Genomic DNA, 12,463 nt, shown 5'->3' on the forward strand with positions numbered 1-12,463 from the left:
ACGAGCAATTAAAAATGATCTGTAGGGAATAGTGCATCATCAAATACGAATATCGGTCACTCCCGTAAAGTGGAGCGGTGACTTCGCACTTTCCGGTGAAATCACCGATCCGATTAATTTCAGTGATACGCAATTCAATGATACGATACGATAATTCCAATAACCGGTCCGTTCACTTTTCAATCCAATCACAGATTTCTTTCGAGAGCTTCCATTGGACAGATCGTATCGTCACCGCTCCGGCAAATTTCAGTGATATCGTATCGATTGTTAGTTTCTATCGTGATCCAAAACCTGTAATCGAAATATCATCAGTAAGATCGTATGAAGAATTTGAATCACACCCCTCTTTGAAAAGTATTGATCACTTGTATTTGTGACTTTTTGATATTGGTTACGTAATAACCACTCTGAAAATATTCGTCATCCCTATAAGAATGTAGTATGCCTGAAATTTCTTGACGACTTGTAATTTATCATTCTGCAAAAATAATGCTTGGATAAAATGAAATTTCTCAGTCTTCATTAATATTTTAGATGAGGTTGAGATATAACATTAAGAAGAAAACCGCATTGCTCTTTAAGAAAAGTAGTTCAAATTTTCCCTCTAAAGCTAGGGTTACTATGTTTAACTTTGATAAAAACCTTTTAATGATGAAATTTTTTTCTGGTACAATGTTTGCATTCTTTTGAAATCATTGCAGTTTTTGTGACATTTTTCTGACTAACATGTGAGTTTGGGATGAAATTTAATACAATGAAAGTATAACATTAGAATATTCATACATTAAAATATTGAAGTGCAATGGGGAGGTAGTTCCGAGAAACTAGCCTCTAAAAAGGGAATTTTAGGGCTATTTGAAAGGCTGAAATATTAGTATCTTATCTCTGCGTCCAGCAACCTAAGGGGATGGTTATCAAGGTAATGGTTTCGGTAACCAGCAGTCAGAGTTCGATCCTCGGCATTTTTTTCTATTTTTTTTTCTCTAATTTTTTCAAAATTATTCAAATTACAATAAAAATTGAAAAATATGAAAAAATAAATATTTATTCTCCTTTTTTGAAAAGAAAAATGATTATGAATAATTTAAATTTTTATTGTTATCTTTAAAAAAATCAAGTTTTAAATTCTGGAATTTTAATAATGAAAGACTACTTGATATAACATAAAGAAACCATTTTATATCGGAAATTGAAGAGAGCAGCTGATAACTTTTTAAATATATAAGCAAGCGAGGAATTGACTGGTTATTGGGCTTTAATATTTTAATATATAAACCTTCATAAAGCATTCCACTTTTATACTAAATCATATCCCGAATTCCATTTTCCATTCCGTGACAAAGACTTTCTAAATCTGCAGGAAAAAGTGTTCAAGCAATAGATTAAAAAATTTTTTAAATTTAGACAAAGTATCAAGACAAACGATGAGTAACCACGTTTAATAGAGAACAGCTTTTTCTTTTAAGTAATGTTGACAATTTTCTGTCCATAAAATAAACGGAACTGAAAAAACAGTAAATGGTTTCGGAAAAATAAGTTTTAAAAACAGTTATTTCTGATACCACTTCTATAATTTACTCATAGTAAATCATGCTTTCGAGCAAAAAATTTATTTTGTTTTATTACCAATCAGAAACTATAAAGAATTAATGTAACTAAAATAATTATTCAGAATTAGATTTAGTAATTACATATACTTCATATAGAACAGAACTTCTATATACTCTGCTACCATTATCTAAAAGTGCTGTTTAAAATCTGATTACCCCGATGTATAAAGTATCGAACAGCCAATGAAACGGTCCGAGGTTTGAACCTGAATTTGAAAAGGGTTTTGATGAGAGATTTACCACAAGTAGCTCGTATTTAAAGATGCTACATGATGCTGAAAGCGTAAGTCCCCCCCCCTCGATTCTAAAATGTAAATAACAATTTTCAAAATTGTATAACATTATTCAGTACTACATAATATCTTAAAGTATTGTATAAGATTGTACAGTATCAGAAAAAATATAATATTAAAAAATTCTCACACTTTATATTGTTTAAGCATTAGGGAAAATATATAGTATTGCGCAAATTTTGCAATTTGATATCATATTATGAGTTTCTTGAGACTTGAGAGCATTAGATTTTGACGTAAAATTCTGATGGTCAAGCAAGCGATTACAGACTTTAGCGAGAGCTTTAATTTCGAACTTTACATTTGAATTTTAAAGTTCAATCTGAAAAGGTGGAAGTATCATACAGGTCTACACATTATTTCTAGGACGATAACGACGATTTAAAAAAGTGTATATGAATTTTTCTGGTAAATACTATTTTGATTAATTTTGTTCTAAAGACTGAAAATATTGTTTCTCTTACAAATAACACTGCCTTTTTCTGTATCCTTTTTATGGTTGAATAGAATCCGAAGAAACATTTACTCCGGATCTAACAGATTTGTTCTTTTGTTTTGATTTTTCATTCGAAAAGCAGAGATCGGAGATGGATTTCATTCAATTGCAATGCAAGATGTAATAAATAAGTATAAAAATTCTCAAGTTATTCTATGGCTTTGATATTCAGCTAGTTATATGCGAAATGAAATCTTTTATAAATACATTATGCTATAATGTCTTTGAGACTTTATCCTTAATGTTAACTTACATTTTTAACAATAATCGGATTTAGGATTAAAATGTAACTACGAAAGTGGAATAAGAATTTTGCAGGATTTTATTTCCAGAGTAGCGATATTTTTTTAGTTTATTTTTTTTAGTAAAGAGTGCTGCCTCATTTTTTGTTGTTGTTTTCAACTGAAACTTAAAGAGCTGAAAATGTTTTGTGATCTGCAACCGTGACCATAACCATTGACATCGCGAAACGTTCAACACAATCGGAGTTTCGGGCAAAATTAACAGCTATGGCTGACACAGCGAAGAAAATGGAAGTTGAGTGAGTAATCTTTTTTAATCGTTATAAATATGAATTCATATAACTTAGTTTTTTTGTATATTACTTTACATAGTTTAGTTTTATCATTATATTTGATTATTAAGTTTTTCAATTACCGGAAGGCTTAATCTACTGGAAACGTGATTTGGGAATGTGTTTTGATATTTTTCATTTAATAAATATTGCTAGTTGATCGAAGCTTTTATCAGTATTTTATTTTCGATGAATGTTACAAAAGTATTCTTAAGATTTAACCCTTTGTTAAGATTTCCTGAAATTGTTATATGTCTGTAAAAATACACGATAGTTAAACTGTCGGTGAATGTTTCCAAATCTCATAGTATAAATGTTAATTTATCGATTAATATTTGAAATACATTATTTGGGAAGATGTTACAAAATTCTGTTAGAAACTTATTGTTTTTCGATTTGATGTATTTGAAATTCTGTTCGGTTTATTTATCAACATGTTCAACATAACATTTAAACTTATAAAATTTTCTCAAAGATTTGTTCATATAAAAACAAAATCGCTTCTGATTGAATGGGCTTTATGCATAGGAATATTTAGTTTATATGTACTATTCCATTATGTAATATATGCTGATTTAAAGAGGACGGAAATTGTCCTAATGAGAAATTCATTAATTTTTCTATATTTTTAGAAATACAACTAATTAGTTTTAGTAATGTATCGCAATAGTGGATAAAGACTCGCACCCCCATACAGACCGTAAGAGTTGCTTATAAATACTGAAGATTGTATTTATTACACACAATTTCTTAATTTCACCGTTGTTGTAATTGAGTAATGATCTTAAGATTCTATCTGTGAACCATCATTCTCGTGGCAAAGGATAATAGCTTGTCATGTTTTGCGTAACAATTTGTTTTACTTGTATAATATGAAATGAACTTCTGTTTCTTTTTGGTACTATAATGTTCCTATGCCATCATGCTCTTTTTCAATCTCTTAACTGAAAATGCTGTGCTCTGATCTTACATTGTAACAAAAATCCTATGCAAGAGCTTGCACATAAACTGATGGTGCATTTTGATTTTTCATGATAATGATTGTTGTCACATGGATTTGTTGGACATCTAAGCATGTGTGATGTATTTTGAAACGGCCCATTTAAATGCTGAAACCATTTTATATATGTATACTTGTGATGTGTGCAATTAATTACCTATTAAAAAATAACCCAAAAAATATTGCACTAAAAGGTTTTTGACCATTATTGCTCTTAAGAGATGTCATATGATCAAATTGAAATTTAAGGTTTTGTAATTTTGATTCTATTAACAATTGCAAAATGTAGTTCTGTATGACCCTTCATATAAACAAGAATACAAATAATGCCATGCTATCAATGTCAAAAATCAACTTATTGGAAGAGAAACAATACTGCAAAGCAGTCAATGATTAATTTTGTTTTTAATTACGTATATGAACTTTATTAATTCAGATTGTTCTGTCTATGAAGTCTGATTTTTGTAGCTTTTATGAGCATCATCTGTTTATTACCATTCTATCCCATTTACCCAATATCCATTCTTGGACTATTGCTGACATAGCAAATTAAGAGCAGTCCACAAAAAAAAGGTAAAACAGGTTAATTGAGTACCAGGTTTCTCGCCATGTGTATAAAATTCACCTGACATCTACCATTTTCAATGGCCACAAGAAGTAGCATGTGGTACCAATTTTAAAAATGGGCTCATCAGATAGTGGAAAAAGGAAAAAGCCAACGAAATATCTGGAACAATAAGGCACCTGGACATAAGTAATGCAAAATTATTAAAAATGGAAATATGTCATTAATGGTGAAGAAAATTGTCAAAGGAAATGTCGGAATAAATTTATCTCTAAATTGACATAAAAAATAAGCAAGAGAAAGTTAGTACTGAGACTACAAAATCAATAATACAAGAACTGCAGAAACAGAAAAATTGTTAATTATAGAGAAAAGAATAGAGATATAGAAGATATAGAGAAACGAGAAATGGTTTCCTTTCTGGTGGTTCTCTGTAAAAATTCACTGAGTCATACAAAATTTTATTGTGAATCAGAATTTCATTCCAAAATGAATTTGATACTTGTCTTTCATCCAAAACTCTTCCACTCTTGCAAAATTTCACCATCAGTTGGAATTTAACCCAATTCCATTTGCTACTTGTGTCTTTCACCAAAATTATAGGTATACTCTTGTTACTAGAACTAATTATACTTTCAAACTGACCTAGTGATCATTCACTTATTCAAATTAGCACATATTTCAGCTGCATCTTGCAAAGTTAATAAGATTCTGTAAAAAGAATTATCTGAAAATATCTGAAAAAAGCAAGAAAAAATAGAATTGCCACCAGCGTTAGCCAGGAATGGAAGAAAAGATAAATACTCTAAATCTAAAGTTGAGTTAAATAACAGACAAGTGAGTACATCTCTGTAAGGAGGTGTACTATAGAAATAAACATTTTATAATCAGAAAAATGAAACTGAAATTAAGGTATTATTATTGATTTGCTTTAAATAAAAATACTGAGTGAAAATTTTGTGACTTATCACTTTTGAGGCATCAATTTTTTTGCTTTTAAGATTATTAAAAAAATGCTAAGAAAGTTGCCACATTTTACGATTTATCGCTTACAAAAAGTTACAACTTGGTGTGAATGTCTGCTACATACCTGATTTTTCTATCTGCAACTGTCTCTCAACCCCCAAAAAAATCAAATGGTAAAAAAATCCTGTTATAATAAACAGATCTTTATATTAAAATGAAAAAAATATGAAATAAGAAAAATGAGTGGTGAGCTCCAATGTATGTCTGTAATTTTTTAAATTTTAGTTTTGACAAAATTAATTATCAAATAATTTTAATTGACCAAGAATTATTAAAGAATATATATTTTCATAGTTTAATTTAAAAATAACACTAAAATATTTTTATATGTATTGAAAATGCCTTTAATTATGTGAAAAATAAATACAAATTCTTTTAACATACATTTTTAATCAACATTTATTTGCTGGTTATAATTTGCAATTCTTATAAAATTTGTGTTGTAACTTTACAACTCAACAAGGGAAAATATTAGTAAACAAATCAGCATCAGGTTTATGAGAACTGTTCTGCTTGCTTGTTTGAACAAACATGGCCTACAAATTCAGTGGAATTAATAAATGTAATAGAATTTGGCCTTATTTAAGATATAGGGGGAAAATGAAAAGTGATTTTATAAGTATTTTTAAACATAAAGCTTTCTCAAATATAGGCTATCTGATAAATGATTGTTTTTCAAGATGTGTAATTGTTTTTTTTTATTTGTATTTGCTTTTGGCATTCTGTTAATACTAATATATAAGTAAGTTGTACGATTCCCTTAATTTTTCTACCAATCATTTATCTTATGAATAATCTACATCATTTTTAGATATGTTATGTTTTGTATAGTAACATTCGAAGTATTGTAAACTAATGGAACTTCAGTAATATCTTGCATATAAATCATCTTGTCATTTTCAAGTACGGGTAATTACCTAGGATCCATATGAAAATTGATTCAAAAGCATCTTTATGAAGTATGTAATTCTTTGATAAATCGACAATAATATTTAAGATGATTGTACATCTTATTTGTTTCTCTATTTTGAGGAAATGTTTTACAAAGTTGATCATTTTGAATTGTAAAATATATCGGAAAGTCTTTGATAATAGTAAAAGAAATTTCTTCATCTTGAAGAGTTCTATAGTTAAAGTATAGAATTAAGTATTATTTAATTTTAGCCTAAAACTACTTAGCTTATGATCGCATGTATTAATTGAAATATGAAATAGCTTGATCTGGAATTTTTTTCCTGTCACTATCTTGACCTACTGTTAGTTTTTTTTTGGGTCATTAATTATTGCGGACTAAGGAAATGTATTTTGAACAGCGTAATGCCTTCCAAGATATTAATTAGGTTATGTAAATGTTATTAATACTGATAAGTGAAGTTATTTTCTTGTGAATGAATTGTATGGTAATTAGTTTGTTAATAAATTTAATCAATGCCTTTTTTACTTATAGCTCTACTAAAAAGAAAGTACCCCAGGTACCCGAAACTCTTCTAAAAAAGCGTAAATATCAGGCCGAGCAAAAAGCTAAACGTCTTTTACATGCTGCAAAAACTCAAAAGGTAATTCAATCTTTTTCTAGTCTTATTTTACCATGTTATAATATTGATTAAATTTTTGTGGTTCATAATAACAAAGTTAATATGGAATTTTTAAATATTGAATGTTTCAAGTTTTGCACACTGGATTTTCTAAGATAACATAACTTAGAATGTAAAGAATTATAATTGAAAGCTCTGTATTTAAATATTGAAAAAATTGTATTCCTTTTTGCCTTACAGCTTCGTCGAGAAAAGAGGCGTTTAATTTTCAAACGTGCAGAGTCTTACGTGAAAGAATACAGACGTAAAGAGCGAGATGAAATTCGTCTTAAGCGAATGGCTAGGAAGGCTGGAAATTTTTATGTTCCAGATGAACCTAAAGTAGCCATAGTTGTGAGAATAAGAGGGTATGTGAAAATAGTTAGTTTTTGTCTTTTCACTTGTCTTGATGCAAAAAATTCATCTTAATTTAAGATTAAACTATTGCACATATTGGTAATAAATTAATGAAATATTACAACTTTAAGAATTGTCCTCAATAATTTTAACAAAATATTTCTTGACAAGTTTTTAATTTATATCCAAGATTAATTTCAGATCTTTCTAATTATATACTTCTCATAAAATTAAAAAATTAACTGATTTTTTTCTTCTAGTATCAATGGAGTAAGTCCTAAACCTCGCAAAGTACTGCAGTTGTTCCGTCTGAGACAGATCAACAATGCTATGTTCGTTAAATTGAACAAGGCTACCATTAATATGCTTCGTATTGCAGAACCTTACATAGCTTGGGGGTAAGCTTATTTGTGTTTTAAAGAATTTCTGTTTTTATAATTAACTAAAATTACGCAATAAATTTATCACTTTTTTTGTTCGAATGTAAGGAAAACTTTCATTAGTTTTCAACATTTTATCATAAATTTCAGTCCATTATTCAGTCTAAAAAATAAATTTTTATTATAGAGAACTATAATGTTACATATATAAGAATTTTTTTATCAAATATTTTAAGTTTGCACTTTTTATTGTCAGAAATTTCTTAAATAAAACTGGGATTGAAAAAAAAAACACTATTGAAAGAAATGGTTTTCAACCCATCATGTAGAGAACCAAAGAAAGCAGCAGCTTTCTATAATGTCATGGTGATATTTGTATTACTGACGTATATATTTAGCTAATAATATAAATACATTACTAATATTATAATAATATTAATTAATAATATACATTAGGTATATAAAGATTTGTGATTAGTTTCATTTAGTATTGTAGTTTTTAACTACAAGAATATTAATCCATTCTATAATTACATTTCCATGAAATGTAGAATAGAATTGAATTCTTTTGCTTAGTTTTTATAGTTGATATTTGTTGTTTTTATAAGAAATCTAAAAAATTTTATTTGTTATTAGATATCCAAATTTGAAAACAGTAAAAGAAATGGTATACAAAAGAGGTTTTGGAAGAGTTAATAAAAGGCGAATTCCACTTACTGATAATGCCATCATTGAAAAAGCATTAGGTATGTAACAACTTGTAGTTTTAACATTGCTATTTTTAAAATATTTGTTCAAATCTTGATATTTTGATTTTCATTTTTTAAAGTTCACAAAAATTTATTTTGATTTATTTAATCTTGTAAAGTAGAAATTATTTGATTTGCTTATTTTGTAACTAAATCAAGGAGAGGGGGGGGGGGCGGTAAATTTTTCCTCAACTTTCCTTTAGAGGAAAAAACTTTTATGGATATCCCTTTGTCTGCTTTTGGTTTGAATTTGGCATTGTTTTCATGTTGAAATATTCACATCTAAAGGATTGAATCTGTATCAAAATTGGAAGGCCTTTAGAACAACTTGTAGCTTGAATGTTTTCTTTGAATTTTGTTAAAAAGAGATGGCTAGGATTAGTTTATAAGGATATATATGTTACAATATTCTGTTGAAGTGAAGTAAAATTCCTTTGACTCTTTATTAATATTTCTAAAGATACATATGAATGAGTATAAATATCACTGCTCCTTAGTTTTCAGGCTTATTATTTCAGGATATATGAGCATAATTAATATTTTATTATTTTGATGCATTCTTAACAAAGTTGAACATTTATTTTCCTTGTCAGGTGACAATAGAACAGTTTTTTACAAATGAGCTAATATTATGTTTCTTTTGAAATATATTCTCAGACCAAGTTACAGTAATATGCAGAAGGTCCTCATCAATCACTTTGTATAATGAAATATACTGAGCATACTAACAGTACTGAACAGTTGCTGAAAGATCAATTCACTTTACTGGTTGCCTATGACTCCCAGGCCAATCAATATGTTAAATGCACGGAAGCTCTAATGAGAGCTGGGAATCTAAGAGCTGAAATGGAAATCGCTGAAAGAAAATGGTTTTCTCTAAAAGAGAAAACACATCATGGTGAATTTGTTTTTAGTTATTTATACTTTCCTCAAATTGGTATACATGAGCTGTGGACATTCAACTAAAACACACACACAAAAAAATAGTTACTTAAAAAGAAAAATCCATAGAAAATCTTCAGAATTCAGTTTAAATAATTGCACAGAATTTGCGCATTCTTAAGAATTTGAATTCCATTTGAACATATTAGCTTTTAATTTTCTCTTATTCTAAATGTCTGAATCATGGCTATGGGGTGCCAACTTTGGATTGATGGAAAGTTTCCAAGTATATCACTCAAAAACTTTGCTGGAAGATTAGCAGCTGGATTTGCTGCTGTAGTAATAAGTGAATGTTAATAACTTTTTTTTTATTGCAGGCAAATATGGCATCCTTTGTGTTGAAGATTTGATTCATGAAATCTACACTTGTGGACCTAATTTCAAGAAAGCCACCAACTTCTTGTGGCATTTCAAGCTAAATAATCCAAAAGGAGGTTGGAGAAAGAAGACCATCCACTATGTTGAAGGGGGAGACTTTGGAAATAGGGAAGAGAAAATTAATACTCTTCTCAGAAAAATGATATAAGAACTGCTCTGCACTAATAAATTGTACATTTCCAAAAATGTGTTGTAATTATTTTTGTCTTGTTTATTAAGTATTTTTTTTAAAACATGGAAGTAATGCTTGGTATAATTATGAATTTATAATTGATCTGCTAGTACATAAAACATACTTTGCCAAGTCATTTATTAGAATACAGAAGACTAAGTGAAAATCTGGTTTTTATATTCTTAAATCTGGCAATATAAAAAAGGGGACGGGGAGGTCTTTTCATTGTGAAAGTTAGGTTCCTATTTGTTTCTTTGTCTCTTGAACTAAATATAATTGTAATAACTCAATGACAGCAAGAGCGTATGACTTTTGTTCCATAAAGGACTGTCTATTGTTATTTATAAATAGGATTATTTATTACACAATCTTAATGCTTGGAATTTTTATGGTACATAATAGATGGCAATGTTTTCTGAATTTTTTTGCTATAAGAATATTTTGTAAGAACAATTTAATTTATATGCTTGTCATTTTAATTAAACAATTGTAATTTGGATTTTAACATCCCTTGCTTTAACACCAATCTCTAAGAAAAAATATTTCGATTCTTTAGAATCACTATGCAGTTCCAGCTTGCTTCACTCACTCTGTAGTTATGCATTTCTGCTATTTATAAGAACTTATAAATACATTCATTACTAAATTAAATTATTTTGAACTGCAAGAATTGTTCTTAATATTTTGTCAGTTACTAAAAACTTAATCTTTAAATTCTAAAATGAAAATTATATGGTTTTAGAAAGATATATTTAAATGTTTTGAATAATATATAATTCTGGAAAGAGCATGAAAGTTGTTTAAAAATCTATTTTTATTAATTTGAAATTGGAGTAATATAAAACTTCTAGAGGCATGATGGATTTCCAAGAATTTTATCTCGCAACCTGTTACCAGAGTGTTCCATCTCCTTACTGATTTAATGGTTTGTAAATACTTCAACATTTTCAGTAAATTCAACACATTTTCTAAAACAACTCTTGTATTGTGCAAATTTTATGTGTATTTGCTTTTTCTTTAGAAATGTGCCAGGCAAAAAAAAAAAAAAAAAAAAAAAAAATCTCATCCTCAAACTGTGCATTCTCTGTATACATTCTTTACACCTCTTATTTTGCTCATTTCTACTAGAATAGTTTTAAGTAGGAAGGATCTGCACTGTAAAAGAAATTGGAATGCAACATTAAAATAAGTTTTCTCTCAGGAAAAGGAAAACAGTAATTTTATCAACAGTTGATCAATTTTTTTCTTGTTATATTGAAAATACAAATAGTTTTTGTCCTACAATCAAATATATAATAATTGTCAATTATAAGCATATAAGCCGAGTGGAAAAAGACATTTTTTAATGTCGCCATTAATTTCAAAATAAGAAATCAGTGTCCTTCACAGTAAATTTAATGGTTTCATAACTTCATTTAAATGTTATGAAATTTCACTTAATCCTCTTTATAATTAGTGCTATTTTGATGTAGATGATTTATCTTTTTATTTCAAATATTAGGCTGAAGTTAATGTATTTAAAGCTGAGTATTTAAAATCACTCTACACCATGGCAGTGGAGTGCAACTCCTAGGTATTCATCAATGAGAAAAACTATTCAGAATTAACATGGTATGGAGTGGAAAATTGGTTCTATTGGTGCAGTTTTATTTATATATTGGGTACTTACAGACTGGGAGTAGGACGGCAGAAACTGGTTAGAATGAGTAAATTTTTTGCAAGGGAGTTAATCGAAGGGGTTGAAGTAATCTCAAATGACAAGGTTATAAATAGACAAAAGAATGGTATGATGTGAAATGCCATCACTCTTTTTGAGGTGATGTATCTTGAATGGCTTGTAGAATTGGCATAAAATATATAAATTGCAGAGAATATTTATTTATTAAGATGTTTAGTTATTCAAGATAATCTACTTGAAATCTTACTCAAGAAGACTGGAAAGATTCCAAAATATTTGTATTTATTTTAATTAGAAAAATTAATTTGAGAATATTTTTTCTTCAAAATAAAATTTATGAAAATGAATTTGCATTTAACAAAGCCAGATTTCAGAATATATAATAAATCAAAATTCTAGATGCATCATCTTTTACTTGTAATAAGCTAAATTTATATCTACTTTCTTCATTTTATGTTTCCAAGACAAATACATTTCTGGAATTTCTTGTTAGGTCTCTGTGCTGTTAAATGAATTTTCTTATTAACTATTATATTTTAATTTGAAATGTATGTTTAGTATTCATATACTAATGAATATTGTGGTTTATGTGCAGTTACTACACAACCTAATTACACTAATAATTAGAAATTTACTATATTTCTAAATAAAATGCAAACATCTCCA

General features: G+C 28.1%; 1 protein-coding gene across 1 annotated transcript; it reads left to right on the forward strand.

Annotated features, from left to right (window-relative positions):
• Nucleotides 1-2,790: 2,790 nt before the first annotated feature.
• On the forward strand, nucleotides 2,791-10,133 carry LOC129966741 (60S ribosomal protein L7-like). The gene is made up of 6 exons (XM_056081290.1): nucleotides 2,791-2,943; nucleotides 7,015-7,123; nucleotides 7,343-7,509; nucleotides 7,759-7,896; nucleotides 8,515-8,624; nucleotides 9,887-10,133. The coding sequence occupies exons 1-6, from the start codon at nucleotides 2,912-2,914 to the stop codon at nucleotides 10,093-10,095; spliced, it is 765 nt and encodes a 254-aa protein (XP_055937265.1). The 5' UTR covers nucleotides 2,791-2,911; the 3' UTR covers nucleotides 10,096-10,133.
• The last annotated feature ends 2,330 nt before the right edge of the window (nucleotides 10,134-12,463 follow it).

The sequence above is a fragment of the Argiope bruennichi genome, chromosome 4 (assembly GCF_947563725.1).
Source record: "Argiope bruennichi chromosome 4, qqArgBrue1.1, whole genome shotgun sequence".
In the NCBI taxonomy this organism is placed as follows: domain Eukaryota; kingdom Metazoa; phylum Arthropoda; class Arachnida; order Araneae; family Araneidae; genus Argiope; species Argiope bruennichi.

Excerpts from the sequence above, each read along its gene's own strand:
- LOC129966741 (XM_056081290.1), top strand. The coding sequence starts at position 2,912 with ATGGCTGACACAGCGAAGAAAATGGAAGTTGA. Across the intron at positions 7,124-7,342 it reads ATGCTGCAAAAACTCAAAAG|CTTCGTCGAGAAAAGAGGCG; the intron begins GTAATTCAATCT and ends TTTGCCTTACAG. Across the intron at positions 8,625-9,886 it reads CATCATTGAAAAAGCATTAG|GCAAATATGGCATCCTTTGT; the intron begins GTATGTAACAAC and ends TTTTTATTGCAG.